This window comes from Cervus canadensis, chromosome 28 (assembly GCF_019320065.1).
Source record: "Cervus canadensis isolate Bull #8, Minnesota chromosome 28, ASM1932006v1, whole genome shotgun sequence".
Taxonomy (NCBI): domain Eukaryota; kingdom Metazoa; phylum Chordata; class Mammalia; order Artiodactyla; family Cervidae; genus Cervus; species Cervus canadensis.
This window is the reverse complement of record NC_057413.1, coordinates 24,057,815-24,076,112: the sequence shown is the minus strand read 5'-3', so window position 1 is coordinate 24,076,112 and position 18,298 is coordinate 24,057,815. Positions and strand designations below refer to the sequence as shown.

Below are 18,298 nucleotides of genomic sequence, written 5' to 3'. Positions count from 1 at the left end.
GACATGGCTCTTCTTTTTCTCCCTGGTGTGTGAGTATCCTCCTTGCCCAGCAAGGTTATGTCATGCCTTGCTTGCGTAGACTGATATTGTATCAGATGCTTTTATATTTGCCTCAGCATCTGAGCACACAGTCCAAGGCTCAAAGTAGGCGTTCATTAAATACTTGGTGATTGATTACTATCAAGCTTGTTAAAATAAGCAAAAAAGGAAAAAAAAAAAAAAAACAACAACCAAAAATGCTCCTTCAAATGTTCTATCCTCCCCGATGCTTTTCTCTTACTAATAAAAGAATCTAATGAAACTATTCCTTTCTTTCAGAAAGCATAAAGGATGTTCTTGGCAGAAAGATAAAGATTGCATTGAAGAAGAAAGTAAAGCTGGAAGTGAAGGGAGACAAAGTTGAAAATAGAGTGCTGGTAACTATTAACTTCTTTAAAGTTTGGAAGTGAAAATGTTTTGCCCTCTACTGTTGATTGCCTAATTTTCATGCAGTGCTCATGCTATATTTTATATTTTGTTCAAACGTTCTGATGCCCATTTTCTCCTAGGTGAGCTGGAATATTTGCCCACTGAAAGTTAAATTTTAGGGACTGAAGTTTTAAAATATATTGTCTTTCTTAAAGTTGTAAAAGTCACCCTCCTCTCAGTCATCTCCTAGAGACCATTTTCAGGTTGTTTGTTGAAAGTTGGATGTTACAGGGAGCTTGCTTTTTGCTTTTGCTGTGGCTGAGTATCTGATCCTGAGGACTTTGAAGGCGTTTTTAGAAAATTCATCTCAAGTCAGTTTAATTATTAAATTTTCTCAAATGTCATATGCATATCCATGCAATATCTGCATCCATTGGTTTGGGGAGCAGAGTGCTAGCTTGATCTTTGCCCTGGTTTCAATGCTTTCTTTGAGTCCTTGAGGGCTCTGATAAATGGTAATTGAGCAGATTTGCAACTGCTAAGGCCCATGGCACTTTGGATGAAATGTAGCTAAGATGAACCCTCAGCCAATATGCAAGTATCACTAGTCCAGTGTCTTAGGTATTTAGTATGTCTGCTGGTGCTGATGGAGCTTGGGGGGCTCCCTCCAACTTGGGAGAGGAGTTGCTGGGGGGCTTGAGTGATCAGCCCTTGTCGAACACAGAATTGTTAGGGAGTTGTCAGCGCCTGAGTTGTACCTTTAGAGAGGTGGAAAGTCTTCTGTGATGTTTTAATGGTTTCTGTGTTGAAATTGTGGCAAACCTTAAGCTTAGGTAAATAGCCCTTGTTTGTGTTTTTGTTAGAATATTCTGTTTACTCTTGTTTATCTTTATATCATTAGAAACCGTCAAACATATGCAAAAGTAGAGAATAGTATATTGAACTTTGTATCCTTTTCATTCAGCTTCAACAGTTTTCAGTATTTCAAGAATATTGTTTTATCCTCCTCCCAGTTTTCCCCCCCTTCCCACTTCTGGAGTATTTTAAAACCTCAAGCATGTGTCATTAAAAGAATACTTTTAATATTCTGTTTCTTCAGTTGAAGTTGCCACAGAATTTGAAATATCTTTCCCATAGCAGCTGTCTTAAGAATCTTTTAAAATATCTGACTGCCTTCCCCTGTAGATGGAAGGATTATGCTATTGATGGATGAGTTCTGTTTCTCTGTATACAAGTCAGGATGGCAGAGAAATTGAAGTGGAAAAACTTGATGGAGTGACTTTTGCCCTGCAACAAAATGTGTTTACCCAGACTGTATAATTATGGTTATCAATAGCAGAAGTGATTGGTATCATCATTCTGCTTCAGTTTTGATAAAGAGTAAATTTCCTTAAGGTATGTTTTACTTAATATTGTTCAGCCAAAGGGTACAGGTATGTTTCGGCAGTGGTAGGGTAGAGAGAAGAAATTTTGTTCCTGCCACTTGTTGTTTTACATGTTTACTTCATAATATGGGTTCACCTTTTTACAATTTAAATATCAAGTTGTGTTTCCTGCAACAGTCTAACATGATATGTGGTACTAGTTGGTATGGACACTATTCATCAGCATAAGAAACCTATGTCCTGAGTAAAATTTGCAAAGACAAGTTTAAACATCAAAATAATGTTAGCACCCTTAAAAATTAGTAATGATTTGTAATTGCTGTTAAGATTTTTTTTTGGGGGGTGGAGTTCATCTTAACATTAGCTGGAGTTGATTAAGGTTGTAATCAAATTACAAATGGATTTGAATTTAAGCATTTATCTCCCAAAATCTGGAATCTAAGCAGTTTCTAGTAGCTTAGGGTAAACTTGTTTTAGCTATTCCTTACTTGCAGGGGCAAGAATTGTTCATTGAAGTATTCAAGGTTTGACAAGCTTCAGGTGTGAGCAAGATGGCCTACGAATTCACCTTAAGTTGTTGATTTTCTGAATTTAGAGAAATTCAGTTACTTAAAACATTGGGGGAATCCCCTTATAATTTGTATTTCTGACTTTCTCTTGGCTGTCAGTCCAATAAAATAGGGCCTACGTGAATTGGCTTGACTCAGCATTTCTTGATTTTTATTTCTCATTTCTTTCCCCAGTGCCCGCCTACTCTTCGTGTCCTTCCTTGTAAAGCTGAGAGTGACTTGGTTCCTTGTTTTTACATTTAGAAACTTTATGCTATTTCCAGCTTATTTTTCATAGAGAGTTTATTTTCATCCTCCTCCTTCTCATGGTCATGATAGCTGACATTTGTACAACATGCTCTGTTGAACACTTAGTTATGCATTGCCTTATTTGCTTCCACAGTAGCCCTCTGAGGTGGGCCCTACTTACATGTGCATTTGCAGAAACTGAGATTTGGAAAAGCTAAAGGAACTCGTTTCAGGTCATCCTGCTAATGAATGACAGAGTCGGGAGTTGAACCCAGGTCTGTCTTATCCATTTCACCATTATACTAAGAAACCAAAACAAACGGTCCTTCAGCTTGTTGTTCGGTGGTTGCAAACTTTCACAAAGATTTGGACTTTAGAAGGATTAGAGCTCCCTGTGTGGATTTGGTTGGTTGATACATTATTCATTGCTTGGTTCCATACTTGCTGAACATGAGCCAGACACATGGTATGTACAAGATTGACGTCGACTCTGACTTCATGGGATTCAGAGCGCAGAGTCTAGTTGGGGAGGTCAACATCTCAACAGGCAATACTCTGAGATGTGCTATGAGCAGGATGTCTGAAAGCACATGGAAGGAACCCCTGACCCAGGCCTGAGGGTCATGGAAGATTTCCAGAAGGAAGGCAAACGTAAGCTACCACCCAATGGATGAACAAGAGTTACTAAGCGGAGAGAGTGGAGACAGGTTCTAGACAAAGAAAACAGAACATGCCTGGAAGCCAGAGAGCTTAGTGTGTTAGAGACATATTAAGTACAGTGGGAGCAAGAGTTACGGGGTGGAAAATGGCCAAGCCTAAAGCGAATTCTTTTTCTTGAAGTTGGGATCAAGTGAAAATTCAGTTCAGTTCAGTTCAGTCACTCAGTCGTGTCCGACTCTCTGCGACCCCATGAACTGCAGCACACCAGGCCTCCCTGTCCATCACCAACTCCCAGAGTCCACCCAAACCCATGTCCATCGAGTCGGTGATGCCATCCAACCACTGGGATTGTTTAAATATGTCTGTTCCTACCACCTGTTTCTAATGACCACCATGTGAACGTTATCCTCCTCTCCCTTGGGAGAGGAGGGTCACAGGTAGCCCAGCCACTTTATAACATTGTTCAGCCTCAGTTCCTTTCTCTGATGAAACAGGCCTTATAAAAGTATCTATTTGTAAATAGTTTCTTTTATTCTATTTTTAAATTTAAATATTACTTTTTTTTTTTAACAATGTGTGTTAGGTGAGAAGTTGCTATGTGGCACAGGGAGCCCAGTCTGGTGCTCTGTAAATGGTTTCTTTGTAGATTAACGGGATGGGTTTTAACACTGCTCCTTGCAGTGCCTAGTACATGATCAACAAAGGAGAAAGCAGAAGGAACCAAAGGGTTCTGCATTCTGTGTTCCCAGTGGCACAGATGATTTCGGCGCTCAATTGTTTGTGTTACCTTTAAAGCAAGATGGAAGGCAACTGATGAAACCTGAAATTCTAAAGGTGTGTGCTGGTCCAATGAAACCAGAAATGGTAAGGATATTCAGGGGGAAAGTGTCTTATGGTCAAACAAGTTTGGCAATCAAACATTTAAACAAAGATCAACCAGTGTCTTTACTGGATGACTTTGACTCAGAGACTTTGGCTCTCATGTGCATAGTAGATTTCTTCAAATGAGATGAAATATATTGTCATTCTCAAACTTACATGGCCAGAAACCCTACTGACCATATTTGGGAAACTGGGATGGAACAGTGAACATGGAACAGACTCTCTGTCATTTGGAGTGGCCTCCTAGGGGAGAGTTCTTTGGCCTGTACTTTAATGAAGGGCTGGGCAGGTCTGCTGCAGGCCACACACTGGCACTGCGTCATCTGTTTCTGTGATACTTTCCTGTCTTGTCTTTAGAGGATGTTATTAGGAAGTGATTCTGTGTTAGATGGTCAGCCTTTTCCTCCCATCTGCTAATTGAATCTCCACCCAATTTTTCTAGTACCTGGATTTTTAAAAGTGGAATTTCATTTTTACACATTAAACTTTGCAGTTTTAGGCAACTGTAGATTTGCATGCAGTTATAGGAAGTAAGGGAGAGAGATCCTCTGTATCCATTATCCAGTCTCCTCTGTCTTGCAGAATTCTGGGACATGACCACGGGTTGTTGACAGTGATACAGGAAAATTCAGAACATTTCCATCACCATAGAGATCCCTCGTGTTGCCGTTCAGGCCCACAACTACAGACGCGCCACTGCTCTGCCTGCTGGTAGCCAGAATCTGTCTTCTGTCTCCATAAACTTGTCACTTCAAAAGTGTTCCATCAGCATAATCACACACTGTATGTGCCTTTTGGGGACTGGCTCTTTTTGCTTCTACTTAATTGCCTGGACATTGATCCAAGTTGTGTGTGTCCACTGCACCTTTTCAGCTTTTGTTTCTGAGAGGAGTCTGTGGTAGGGATGTACCAAGGCTTGTTTACCCATTGACAGAGTTGTAGGCTATTTCCGGTTTGGGGCTGTTAGGAATAAAACTGGTATAAACATTTGTTTACAGATTTTGGTGTGAAAATAAGTCTGCGTTTCTCCCTTTGAAATGCCAGAGAGCGTTGTTGTGGATTTGTATAGCAATTGCCTGTCTCCTTTTAGAAGAAGCTGTCGTTTTTCGTTTTCCGGCATGGTTGTGTCATTGTGTAGTCCTATCGGCAGTGGATGTATGATCTAGCATTTGGTATTGTCGGGGAAGCAAGGTCTCTCACACCCTTCCCCCACCCTCTTTCTGCTGTTGCTCACCTGGGGGACAGCAGTGTGCGCCTCTCTCTAGAACCGTGCCTCTGAAGCATGTGGAACGTCCATTCCTGGTCTCAGCTGTGTTTTTCCTGTTTCACTTTGGGATATGGGTTCGATCATCTTTGCCAGTCCCTTTTTCTACCACGTCCCTCTTAAGTGGGGACGGAAGCAGGACTTCCTTTCTTAGTAGACTGAGCAGGTTGAGGAAATGACGGGAAACTTAACCGTGTTGTTTGTTCACCTGTTCCCTTGAAAACACTCCATTGGCTGTTCACTTATTTAGTCTTGAAAAGTTAACCTGGAACCTCTGTAACGTATTTTCTCTTGTTTGGCTATTTATTTACAACTTTTGAGCCTCTTAGGCTTGACTAGAATAACTGTAAGCTAACTTTTAAAATGAGGAAAAGTAAAAGGACATTATTTGGGATATCGTTAAAATATCTTGATGGCTGTGGTGTCTTTCATTAAAACATAAGCTCCACTCACTCCTGCTTATTTTAAAAAATTAAAAAAAAAAAGAATAAAGCTCACCTAAGAGTTTTGTAAGCATCTGGCCCATCTAATGAATTAATGAAAACTTCAGTCTCTGATACGGAAAGCATTGCTCTTCTACAAGAGGCCATACTCACTTTGCATGGCTAGTCTGTTTAACATTTTCCTAATTCCCCCATCTCCTAACACCTAACTTGATTCAGCAGCATGACCCATGGTGTAGTCACTTCTCAGACAAATATTCACACTGGAATTTTTGTTTTGTAGCCACTTTCAGGTGATACTAACCTTTCCAGACTTAAAAAAAAAAACAAACAAACCCAGTTGTACCGTTTAAAAGCACATATTTTTTCATGGAGCCAATAAAATAATGCTATTTTAGGAGTTTGTTTTGCAAGTTTATCATTTAAAATCCAGATAAATCCAAATAAACTAACAAAATCCAAATAAATCCAAAATAAACACATTCAGTAATTTCCATGAGGCTGTTTTGTTTTTTAATTTTTCCTGAGGCTGTTTTGATGAACATATCTCAGAAATAGAGGGGAGATTAAATTATGTTTTGGCTGCTTAGTATAGAGAGTGTCCCTATTTACCTGTTAAGTAGTACAAATATCACAGTTTTTATAATAGCTAACTTTTGCAATCTCAGGATGCTTTCCAAATAGAGATGGGGATGCTTTATCCTGAAAATTTGGAAGTTGTAATCACTCAGTCGTGTCTGACTATTTGCGACCCCATGGACTGTAACCCGCCAGGCCCTTCTGTCTGGAATTCTGCAGGCAGGAATACTGGAGTGGGTTGCCATGCCCTCCTGCAGGATATCTTCCCGACCCAGGGATCGAACCTTCGTCTCTTGTCTCCTGCATTGGCAGATGGGTTCTTTACCTAGTGCCACATTTATCCTGAGCGCTGCACAAAAGTGGAATATCCTGACAGCAAACTTTACCTCATGGTTGATCACTAATAAGTTAAATGTGGTATAGCATCAAATCACGTGTTTGTGTTTTTCTCCTAGCAGCTGTAAGAATGAAATTCATGTCAGATGTTTGTAGATTGCAGCGGCTCCTGAAGAAATGCTGTTGGAAAATCATCGTTCTAGGCCCCTGGGTTTACTTCCCTCTGCAGGAGGCTCTTGTACCAGTTGTTGGGTAATTTGAACAGTTCTCTTTGTGGAACTGTTAGGAGTCTCAGCTTTTAAGGATCACTTACAATTCAGTGCACAGGTAATTTTCAAAGCACCTGGGTGAAGTTACATGCCTCTAGAAAATGGAGCTTTAGAAAAGGGCAACAGCATTGCAATGATCTTCAGGAGTGGGTATCAGAGAGTGCACATGGTTGCCAAGGGTCCTGGCAAAACTTCTGGGAAACTCAAAATCAGAGAATCCGTATTTGAGTGCTTTGGAATTTACCTGGAGTCAGAGCTGGGGCTCCCGCTGATCTCTGGGCAGGGGGTTGGAGGCAGGCTCTGGCTCTGGGCATGTGTTTCCAGGAGGTAGTTCTGGCCAACTTGAACTTGTTACCTGAGCTGCGTTTACTTTCTACTTTTCTCATCTGCGTCTGCCCCAGTTTCTTTTGTAGTTGAGTTAGATGAGTCAAATGACCTTGGGCAAGAAGCTGTTGAACATACCTCAGCCTGGTGTAACTTTTCATTGTTCTACTCTCTTCCAGCCTCTGGGATTTAGACACCCTGGGAAAGGGCATTTAGGTCCACCCTGCCGGAGGGGAGAGGGGAGGGAGGAGAGGTGGTATTGGAGTCTTTTTCTTTTTTTTTTTTTTGGTATTGGAGTCTTGTGAAGGGGGGCACTGTGGACAAGGAGGAGCCGGGAAATCTAACCAGCATATGCAGCAAATTGGGAGAACTCCTTTTTTTCTGGTTGTGAAACAGAAAACAAAACAGGCTTTAGTGAAAGGTTACTGTAGCACCTTTATGTTTCATTTCATCAGAAACACTGTTAATATCTGTTGTTAAATGGAAAATGCAACTAAAATCTGAAGGAATAGAACTTCTTTCTTTTCTGGTCACCCTCCCCTTTGATAAAAAGCTTGCTGTGTTTTAATAGAATACAAGAATTTGGATTGGGATATACGGGGCCTATTGTTGTCTGAATCTTTGTTCCTTTGCCCCAGTAGACACTCTCTCTCTGTCTCTCTCTCTCTCTCACTCACTCAAAATATCACTTTCCTCAACTCTTTAAGAAAAGAGGGGTAAAAGAGGAAAGAAGGATGCCTGGGGAGGTGTGTGTGTGTGTGAATAAAATGTTCACTTTGACCTACTCTTCCTTTCCCTCACCTTGGTTTTGGGAGAGCATTTTTCTTTTCTGAAAACATTATCTTTCGCTGCACGTTGACCAGCAGCTCTCTTAGTCTCCTTAGACCTGCTAAGTGCTCAGCAAGTGCTGTTAAAGGTAGAAGCGGGGACATACAAATGCCTTGAACTGTACTGAATGACTGAAGGCGGGAGGAGAAGGGGGCGACAGAGGATGAGATAGTTGGATGGCATCATCGACTCAGTGGAAATGAGTTTGAGTAAACTCCCGGAGTTGGTGATAGACAGGGAAGCCTGGTGTACTGCAGTCCATGGGGTCGTAAAGAGTCGGACACGACTGAGCAACTGAACTGTACTGTGAGAATCTCCAGTCTGTGGCAAGGGTTTGAGATGACTATGCCAAGTCCCCACTAAGGAGGCAGATGTGTGTCAATTCCTACTGATCCTGGGCTTTAGGGGCACAGGAGACAATCTGGTATGGACAGACTGGCTTAAGCTGACCCTGGGAAGTTTGTTCAAACCTGGCCCCAGAGGATCTTGAGGCTAGAGGACTCTTGGTAGCCATCTAACCAAGCACCCTGGCCTATGAGAAGTTGCCTCTGGAGCATCTCTGATGGCTGGGTATCCACCTTTTGCTTCATTATCTTGTGATGGGAAAAGCAAGAGTCTCAGAAGGCTGTTTCTTAATTTGGGCTGGAATCTGCTTCTCAATAACTTCTCTGAATTCATTCTAGTGTAGTCGACTGGAACATCACAGGACAGTTTTGCTCCCTCCTAAGTGAGTGTGGGTCAGGAATTTGAAGACAGATACCATGTTTTTCCTTGGTCCTTTAGTCCTCAGGTGAAATACTGTCACTTTCTGCAACTCTTAATCCTTGGAGAATGTTGCTTTCAGACGTTTCACTGTTCAGATTGCCTTGGTCTAGACTCATCCTACTTTATCAGTGAGTCTTTTAAACTCTAGGTGTTTGTGGATCACAAATGTTGGGCATACACTGTCAAACTGAATTAAACAACCTTTCTCAGAGTCTTTGATGGCCTTTTGTGAATTGTGCCTCTTGAAGGGGGGCATGTGGTGTGTGGCATCAAGAATCTGTTCTCCAGACCCTGTAGGAAACATTGATCTGGGTGCAGCTGGCCAAGTGAAGGATACCAGCGGCACCTTGCTTTGGCCAAATAAAAGTTTTCTTCTTGTTGTTTTTAAAATTTTGAAAGCATCTATGCTATTTGCTTTACTAACAAGTTATAAAATAGGAAAGGAAAACTGAAGCATCACTGTTGCTACTGCTAAGTCACTTCAGTCGTGTCCAACTCTTCTGCGACCCCATAGACAGCAGCCCACCAGGCTCCCCCATCCCTGGGATTCTCCAGGCAAGAACACTGGAGTGGGTTGCCATTTCCTTCTCCAATGCATGAAAGTGAAAAGTGAAAGTGAAGTCGCTCAGTCGTGTCCGACTCTTAGCGACCCCAGGGACTGCAGCCTACCAGGCTCCTCCATCCATGGGATTCTCCAGGCAAGAGTACTGGAGTGGCGTGCCATTGCCTTCTCCCGAAGCATCACTAATCCTATCAATTTACATGTAATCATTGGGGAAAAAATCAGTATTTTCCACATTTTTCTATGTAATATACATCAATTATATGATCTATTTTAAAAATGGAATCATAAATCCTATTTTGTAGTGTACTTAAAAATTTTACTTTTTGTGGTCAAAACTTTCCATGACAATAATACACACATATTTATGTTTTAAATTTCTGCCTGGCCCTCCATTAGCCCATAGTTAGCTAACAGTAATTATGAGCTAGTTAAGTTGCTTCCAGTATTTTGCCTTATAAATGTGCATATCCTCACATTTATTTTTCTTGGATAAATTCCTGGCAGTGGAATTGCTGGCTGACAGACTTTTTAAAGGATGTATTTTTCACCTGATTGCTATTCAGGAAGTCTCAATAGAGAATAATTCCCCCACCTCATTAGTTTTATTGTCTTTAGAAAGGTTTGCTTAGCAGAGTGGCTGGTTCTCCTTTTTTAAGGTTCTTATATTTCTTAGGCGAGGGCTTCTGAGGCAGACTTCTTCCTTGCAGTTTAGGGCCCCTTCAGGTCTGCCTGATGTTTTGTCTCCTGCTATAATATGTTTGCAGGCATGGAGTCCCTGTGGCTCTGGTGTTTGCTGGTGGCGGCACATGGGGTTCTGGAGTCCCAGGTCTTGGTGGACCCTGACTTGGCTTCTGCCGAGTCAGCCACAACTTTTTCTTGGCTGAACCCCAGCTCAGTATGAGACTGTGTTACACAATTTAGATCCTTGATCTTTGTCCTGGTTTTAAGACTTTCTTACCTTGAGTCCTCAAGGGCTCTGATTAATGGTAGTTGAGCAGGTTTGCAAGTAACAAGGTGCGTGGCACTTTCATTGGATGCAATCAACATAAGAAGAACCCTAAGCCAATATGCAGGTAAGCCAATAAGTCCGGTGTCTTAGAAGGTATTTTAGTATCATAAGAAAAGCGGACATGGCTTTTTCTCTGGGACAGTTCTGAAAGCAGTTGACTTTCCCTCTGTAGCTAACAGTTCAGTTCAGTCGCTTAGTCATGTCCGATTCTTTGTGACCCCATGGACTGCAGCACGGTAGGCCTCCCTGTCCATTGCCAACTCCTGGAGTTTACTCAAACTTATGTCTGTTGAGTCGGCAATACCATTCAGCCATCTCATCCTCTGTTGTCCCCTTCTCCTCTTGCCTTCAATCTTTCCCAGCATCAGGGTCTTTCCAAAGAGTCAGTTGTTCGCATCAGGTGGCCAGAGTATTGGAGTTTCAGCTTCAGCATCAGTCCTTCCAACATCCATCTCTTAAGTGGCATGATCCTTCCCCACCCTGTCCCCAGCACCTGTAGAGTAGTTCTTGCTTCTCTTCTAATTCCTCACCCTCTCTGTGTCTCCCCACCCCTGAGGAGGCATGCCCAGGTCACCAGGACCTGTGGGCTCTCCTTCAATGAGCAGCTCCTCCTGGAGCCCCATCTTCCCAGGTGAGTCCCTCCAGCGTTCAGCATTCAGCTTGCATTTCTTTCATTTCAGTGCTGCCCTTGGGTGCCGTGTTGCCTGTGGATATCTTTCCTTCCAAGATGGGCAGGTGGGATGAGGGTCCTCAGGGACCTCCTTATTTGCTTCTCAGAAAACAAACACATAGGACCCCTTCCATTTTCAGAGTTACATGTTCCATCCCAGTGTGAAACAGACAAGGGTAAAACAAAACAAAATCAGAGTTCTGGAAGTTCATAAGAGTTAATAATGTTAGTAAAGTTTTGCACAGTCTCTTTTAAGACCACTTCTCTGCAGTTTGATCCCTGACTTCTGGTCCTAAGGGGCCCAGCAACACTCCTGTGGAATCTGAGCCTACAGTATGGCTAGTGAGGTCCAGGCTGGTTGGTTAGGTGTTACCAGGGGGCATTTTCTGTTTCCTGAATTCATCTGTCTGAAATCAGTTCTTCCTAGCAACCAAAAGAAGATGATTGGATTACCCCTCATAGGCATGAGAATGAAGTGAAGACCTGGAGAGAAGCATCTGTAGTTTGTGGACAAATCAGTTTGGTACTTGGAAGACCTCAGCTCTTTCTCTTTTAAGTTGCCACCAGCCAGTTTCTGCTCTTTGCCTGTGTCCTTGGAGAAGCAAAAATGTTGCGGTCTGGGGAAACTTTTTGTACAACTTAGTTCACTGAATCACAGGTACTGCTTGTGCTGATGGAAATCAAAACCAGCCGGCAGAGAAAGGCTGTAGTTCATTTGGCACTCGGCTTGTTTGTGTGACTGTTTCCATTTAAATCTCCTGGGCATCCCGCTCCTTATCGGAACTTCTATCCCCTCAAAATTCGTCATTGCTGAATAAACTGTGAAGTTCTGGGAGCTGTTGCCTTTTCAACAGTTTGCCTCTCTAGAAAAAACTCTTGAAGTTCAAATAGCCCTTAACCCTCCATCGTTTTATACTCCTCCAAGTGGTCTTTGTGAGGAACATGGTGGGTTGTCTTGGTTCAATATTTACTGTCTCTCTTTCTTCACAAGTACTGGATGCAAGAAGTCGGTCCAGTCCTTCCCTGTCCTGTGTTGCTAGTTAACAAAGCACTCGGAGCAAAGGGGAGGCTATTAGCACTTTGTCACTTGGGGTTTAAGGGTCCTCCCACTTGTGAGCCTTCTCTCTGCATCTGTCTTGATACTGACAGCGTGTAGGTTGTCAGTGGAGCTGAACAAAGGTTGTCAGCGATGCTGTGTGTTCAAGAAGCCTTCCTGCCGTGTCCCTTTTGGCTGGCTCTTGTTCTCCGGGAATAGCCGGTTTCTCCATCCACCAGAGAAGGGCTCCTTATCTTCATATTCTGGAGAGCTTGTGGAGTAGTTAGCCTGAAATTCAGGGATGGCTTTTTTTTTCTTTTCTTTTTAAATGTCTTTGCAGACACTTTATACTTCCCACTCTGTTAGCAACTTCCTCTGTGTTAGGGGATCAGTCGGCCTGGGTTAGAATCCTAAAACTACTGTCTCTACTGACTAATGATGGGTAAGCCATTTAACTGAAGTCTGTGCTTCACTTTTCCCATCCATAGAATGGGTGTAATAATAGAACCTACCTTGAGACTTGTTTTTCAAATTAAATAAGACATTCCATATATAATATTTTAAATAGTGACTAGCATAAAGCAAGTCCTCCAGAAGGCTTAGCTCTGGTTACTATTGTGAGGGCTGCTACAGTGCACCATGCTGATCTGAGAACCTGGTTATATATCCACAGTCATAGGTGACTTGGGTATATTTTATATAAATTTCCCCAAGGAAGTACTTCTGCTTTGCCTCTTTTCCTGGCTATATAAATAGCAAGATGGCTATTTCGATGTTTCTTCTGCTCAGGGCTCTTTAAACCCATATCAGCTATCTCCACAAATAGGTTTAGGATTTTTTTTCACTCTGCTGCTCTTAAAGAGGGTACATGGATTTTGAAAGAAAAACTTTCAGAAAGGATTTAGGTGTGTGCATTGTTGAGATATATGTCTCTGAAGACAGGACTGTACATTTCCTGTGGATACCATTTTGGCCTCCTTTTCCCTGTGGATGTGTGTGGATGTGAATGTGTTCAGAAGTATACTCAAATCTTTCTTTCACTTCCAAGTTAGATCTCAAAAGAGCCCAAAGGTCAGTTGTTGCCCCCCTGCCCCCCGTTCATCCTTGGGGGGCTGCTGTGGGCCCTGCCACCTGTTCTTGATGCCTCACTCAGATTCCTTCCTCTGGGGTTTTGGTTCTGATGGCTTTTTGTTGGATGTGAGGGGCTTTATTGGGATTCATGGGCTTCTGTAGCTCTGCTTTTCCACACTTGAGGACTCCTGGACGTGCTGGAGACTCAGTCCTCCAGGCCATGCTGGATTCTCACTTTCTGAATAACCTTTAGATCAGGGTTTCTCAGCCTCAGCACTGTTATTGACATTTGGGACCCAATAATTCTTTGTTGTCGGGGGCTCCCTTTGTGTTCCAGGGTGTTTACCAGTGTCCCTGCCTTTACCCACTGGATACCAGCAGCTCCCCTCCCCTCCCGGTTATGCCAGTTACAAATATCTCCAGACATTTCTCAGGTGTTCTCTGGGTGGCAGAAATGCCCTCAGCTGAGAACCACTGGTTTAGATCAGCCGGTCTCCACATGGCAGAGGGCAAATGCATACCTTATCATACTTAGCTTATAAAGTTATATTGAGGTCTGAAAATTCACAGTTCTATAGTACAGCTCTGGCTAATCTACTTAAAAATCCATACGCGAATGGATTTAAAATATTTTTAAAGTATTTATTTAAAAGACTTATTTTTAGGTATTTATTTTTGAAGTATTTAGATATTTACTCTGTATCTATATATACAACAGGAAGAACAGATGGCACCAAACAGAAATTTGCCTTCAGGTATCTAATCTTAAAACCATGGGTTTGACCAGTGGTTCTCAGTGTGGTCCTGAGAATGGCAGGTTTAGCATCCCCTGGGAGCTTTTTAGAAATGCAGATTCATTAGGTCCCATTTGTTTATTTTTGCTTTTATTTCCAATATTCTGGGAGGTGGGTCATAGAGGATCCTGCTGTGATTTATGTGTTTTGCCTATGTTCTCCTCTAGGAGTTTTATAGTTTCTGGTCTTACATTTAGATCTTTAATCCATTTTGAGTTTATTTTTGTGTATGGTGTTACAAAGTGTTCTAGTTTCATTCTTTTACAAGTGGTTGACCAGTTTTCCCAGCACCACTTGTTAAAGAGGTTGTCTTTTTTCCATTGTATATCCTTGCCTCCTTTGTCGAAGATAAGGTGTCCATAGGTTCGTGGATTTATTATCTATAGTGAAACAGATCATCAGCCCAGGTGGGGTGCATGAGACAAGTGCTCGGGTCTGGTGCACTGGGAAGACCCAGAGGAATCGGGTGGAGAGGGAGGTGGGAGGGGGGATCGGGATGGGGAATACATGTAACTCCATGGCTGATTCATGTCAATGTATGACAAAACCCACTGCAATGTTGTGAAGTAATTAGCCTCCAACTAATAAAAATAAATGAAAAAAAAAAAGAAAGGCAGATTCATGGGTGTCCCATCTAGAGCCACTGACTCAGACTCTGGGAGCGGGCCCAGCAGTCTGCTGTAACAAACCTTTCAGGTGATTGTGATGCATACTGAAATCTAAGCAACACTGAGATGTTACTGAGATGTCTCAAGTAAGCTCCAACTAAGATAACTGTAGACTATGCCCTACTGAGAAATAATCATACTCCACCATATACACAACTTTGAAATCATTGCAGGAGAATGTCTTTTACTAGGCAGGTCATGCTAGATCCCTGTTGGTCATGTTGGTGCCCTCTGAGAGCTTGTCACATCCCCAGCTGCCTTTCCAGGGTTTCTTTTCCTCAGTGTCCCTGAACCAGGGGTGGCTGTGACTGCCAAGGCAATCCTCTGAAGGTCAACCAACAGTCTATATCTCTCAGCTCCGCCCAAGAGGACTGATCTGTAGTGGACAGAGATTCTTCCTCTTGGGAGTCTGAGACGTGGAGAGAAGCAAAAACAGAAGAAAGCAGAAGGCACGAGGCAGAGAAAAACCCTGTAGAAGTAGAAGCCATGGAGTGTTAAGAGGCTGTCAATAAACCAGTTGTGGCAAGAATAGTAGGAGCAGGAAGAGGCTGACAGAGCCCTGGATGGCTGCTTTAGATGGGTGATTCCAAAAGTTGAGTAGAGGGAATCAAACTATTGATCATATCTTGGAAGAGTATTTTTCAGTTTTCTGTGAGATCCAACTGGGCAGCTACGGTTGGGGTTTCCAGTCTTGCTGGCTTCTCTATGTATCCTCATGGTAGATCATCATCTGCTGTGGCAGCTTTAATGTACATCTATTCTTTGCCACCTGGATGAGCCCAGCAAATCCATACTTAGATTAGAAGACTGGGGTGGGGAGTGTGTGGGGGGGTGGTCTCTACAGACTGACTTCATGGCCTGCTGCTTCCTTGCAGCAGGGATTCAGCCTGGCTGTGCCTCAGAAGCACCCAGGTGGCCCCACCTCTTTTAAAACACTCTCCATTTGGGATCCCATTAGACAGTTGAGATTAACCTTCCAGGAAAGAATGAGTGATGGAAGCTGTCTGGTTCAGCATGTTATCTGGACTTGCCCCAAAGAAACCTGCCTGGGGAATATTTTAGGAAACCTCAGGCCTGGTTTTCACTTCCTTAGGGTGGACCACAGATGCCAGCTCCCTATAGTCATTCCAAGGATCTATTGCTTTGACTCCAACAATGTTTCCTCTTAGCATTTCCTGTGAAGGTATCTCAGCACCATCTCTTTTGAGGGATATGCCAAAAGTTAGACCGTTAAAAACACACACACACACAATGGAAATACAGGCAGTAGAAGGCTGAAATGAACCTTGTGAATAATTTTCTAAAAAATCCAGTGGACCTATAGAAATTTTCCAGTTTGAACTATTGGCATCACCCCTGTATAGTTCTAGTGTCTTCCTCATCCCCACAGTTGTCTCTTCCTCCCTCTTTCCCATTAAAACCTGGGAAAGAATACAAGTACCTTCATGTAGCAAATCCATTGGATTCTTTCACACAAATCCCTCTGGAAGGGAGTGAGTGGAGAGACAGAATATTTTACATTGTTGTCAGAAGGTTGGCTGAGTTCCCTTAGGGTAATAGATTCTGGGAATGTAGGCCAGTGCTTGTTTTCAAGTCCAGCTTAAAACATTTGGGGCCTGACCAAGAACATAATCAGGATTCTCTTATAAATTAGTATCCTTGAGGAGGTTGTCAACTGCTCCAGAGCCCAGGGCTGTTTCTGTATTGTACTTGCGTATCAAGCTCCTCTACCTCTAATAGTGATCTTTTCATGGTAGACAGAGGAGTCGCCTAGTAAAGGACCCAGGCCTGGAGCACAACTCTCAAGCCCCAACTGGTTTTCTCAAGGACTTGGTATGTGTTAAGGGCTTCCCTGATGGCTCAAGACAGTAAAGAATCTGCCTGCAATCCAAGAGACCTGGGTTCAACCCCTGGGTCAGGAGGATCCCCTGAAGAAGGAAATGGCTTCCCACTCCAGTATTCTTGTTCTTTTCATGGTAGACAGAGAATAGTCACCTAGTAAAGAGCCCAGGGGCTTCCCTGATGGCTCAGATGGTAAAGAATCTGCCTGTAATCCAAGAGACCTGGGTTTGATCCCTGGGTCAGGAAGATCCTCTGGAGAAGGGAATGGCAACCCACTCCAGTGTTCTTGCCTAGCGAATCCCATGAACAGAGGAGCCTGATGGGCTGCAGTCCATGGAGTGGCAAAGAATTGGACACAACTGAGCAACTATCTCATTCACTCACCCACATCCACCTACACACAGGACCCAGGCCTGGAGCACAAATTTCAAGTCCAAACTGGGTTTCTCAGGGACCTGGTAAGTTTCTTTAATCAGTAGCCTTATCTGATGTAGTGTGTCTTTAATTTGGCTTTGTGTGGGATGCAGGGATTAATAACAGTGTTCCAGCGACGTGGCGGGGTGGGGAGGATGGTCAGCTGCAGACACGGGGACTGGACTCTGCTTTGATCAGAACGGTGAGTGCAGTCAGGAAAGTCACGGAGTGCTCCCCGCCGCAGTCACTGGAGCTCTACTTGCCATTATGCCGAGTTCCTAACCTGGGAGATGATGCCATACTTCAAAAGAAAGGTGGTCCCAAAAGAAAGGTGGTCCTGTCTCCCTGCTCTGCTGCTGTCTTAGGAATGTGAACCTTTGTGCAAATGAGTCATGCTTTTGTTTCTGTTCCTGCACATCATGTCAGAGAAGAGTGATTTATTTCCTGTTTGTGAAGGCTTGGTCTCATCAATTACATGGGAGAGAAATTGGATGTACTTTCAACTTTTTGCTGGTTACTGGCTCCTCCTTTGCCTGGAAGGATAGTCTTTCTTTCCATCGTTGAAAGTTGTTGATGCCGATTCAGTGAAAGGATTTCTTTTCTTAGGCTTTCAGAGATGACACTTCATTGCTTTTGTGTGATGAAATTATAGTGTGCGATTTTTGTTATTTTTAAACAAGTAAAACTGTCATCTGAAAGTTCACCTACAGTTGTTGGAAAAGCCAAGAAAGCATCTCATTTCCTACTGGTTCTACTAACAACCGTTTTTAGCCTATAAACCTTGTATAGCTCCAAGACTATGTTTCCTAAATTGGAGAACAAATCCTGCTCCCAAGATATGAATAAGATGTGCTGGCAGTGAAATGCTGCTGCCTAAGTACTTTGACCCTGTGTTCCCCAAACCTAAACAGATTTCTCTTCTCTCTATTCTCAGAACCATTAGCATTCTTACTTAATGTACATTGTGTATTTCATGAAGCACCAATTAACATCTCATAGGGCACCAGTGTTCCAAGGAACTCAGCAAGGCTGACAACTTATTTCAATGTTTTATCTTTTACACAAAGAACCTATATGTTAGAATTTGCATATCCTTTTGGACTCTGGTCGTGTCTGCTTCTGATTCTTTACAAATTAGCCAGTTGGGGGGAAAAATGTCAAGACACATTCATCCATCCTACTTTTTAGGAAGATTATTAAAATGTTTCGTTTACCAAATTATTGCATGCCATCTATGGGTAAAGGAGCTATATTTGGAAGGAAGACAATAGTGCCTTGGGGACTGATTG

General features: G+C 42.8%; 1 protein-coding gene and 1 long non-coding RNA gene across 5 annotated transcripts in view; one reads left to right on the top strand and one right to left on the bottom strand.

The window, feature by feature from the left end:
• Positions 1-18,298, top strand: part of CARMIL1 (capping protein regulator and myosin 1 linker 1) — a 304,650-nt gene that overhangs the window by 4,295 nt on the left and 282,057 nt on the right. For all 4 annotated transcript variants that reach the window (XM_043450501.1, XM_043450500.1, XM_043450503.1 and 1 more), the window contains exon 2: positions 319-416. In XM_043450501.1, coding sequence (XP_043306436.1) covers positions 319-416 — 98 coding nt within the window. The remainder of the gene's footprint in view (positions 1-318; positions 417-18,298) is intronic.
• LOC122429844 overlaps positions 1-18,298 on the bottom strand; it is a 158,742-nt gene that overhangs the window by 52,162 nt on the left and 88,282 nt on the right. The window lies entirely within an intron of this gene.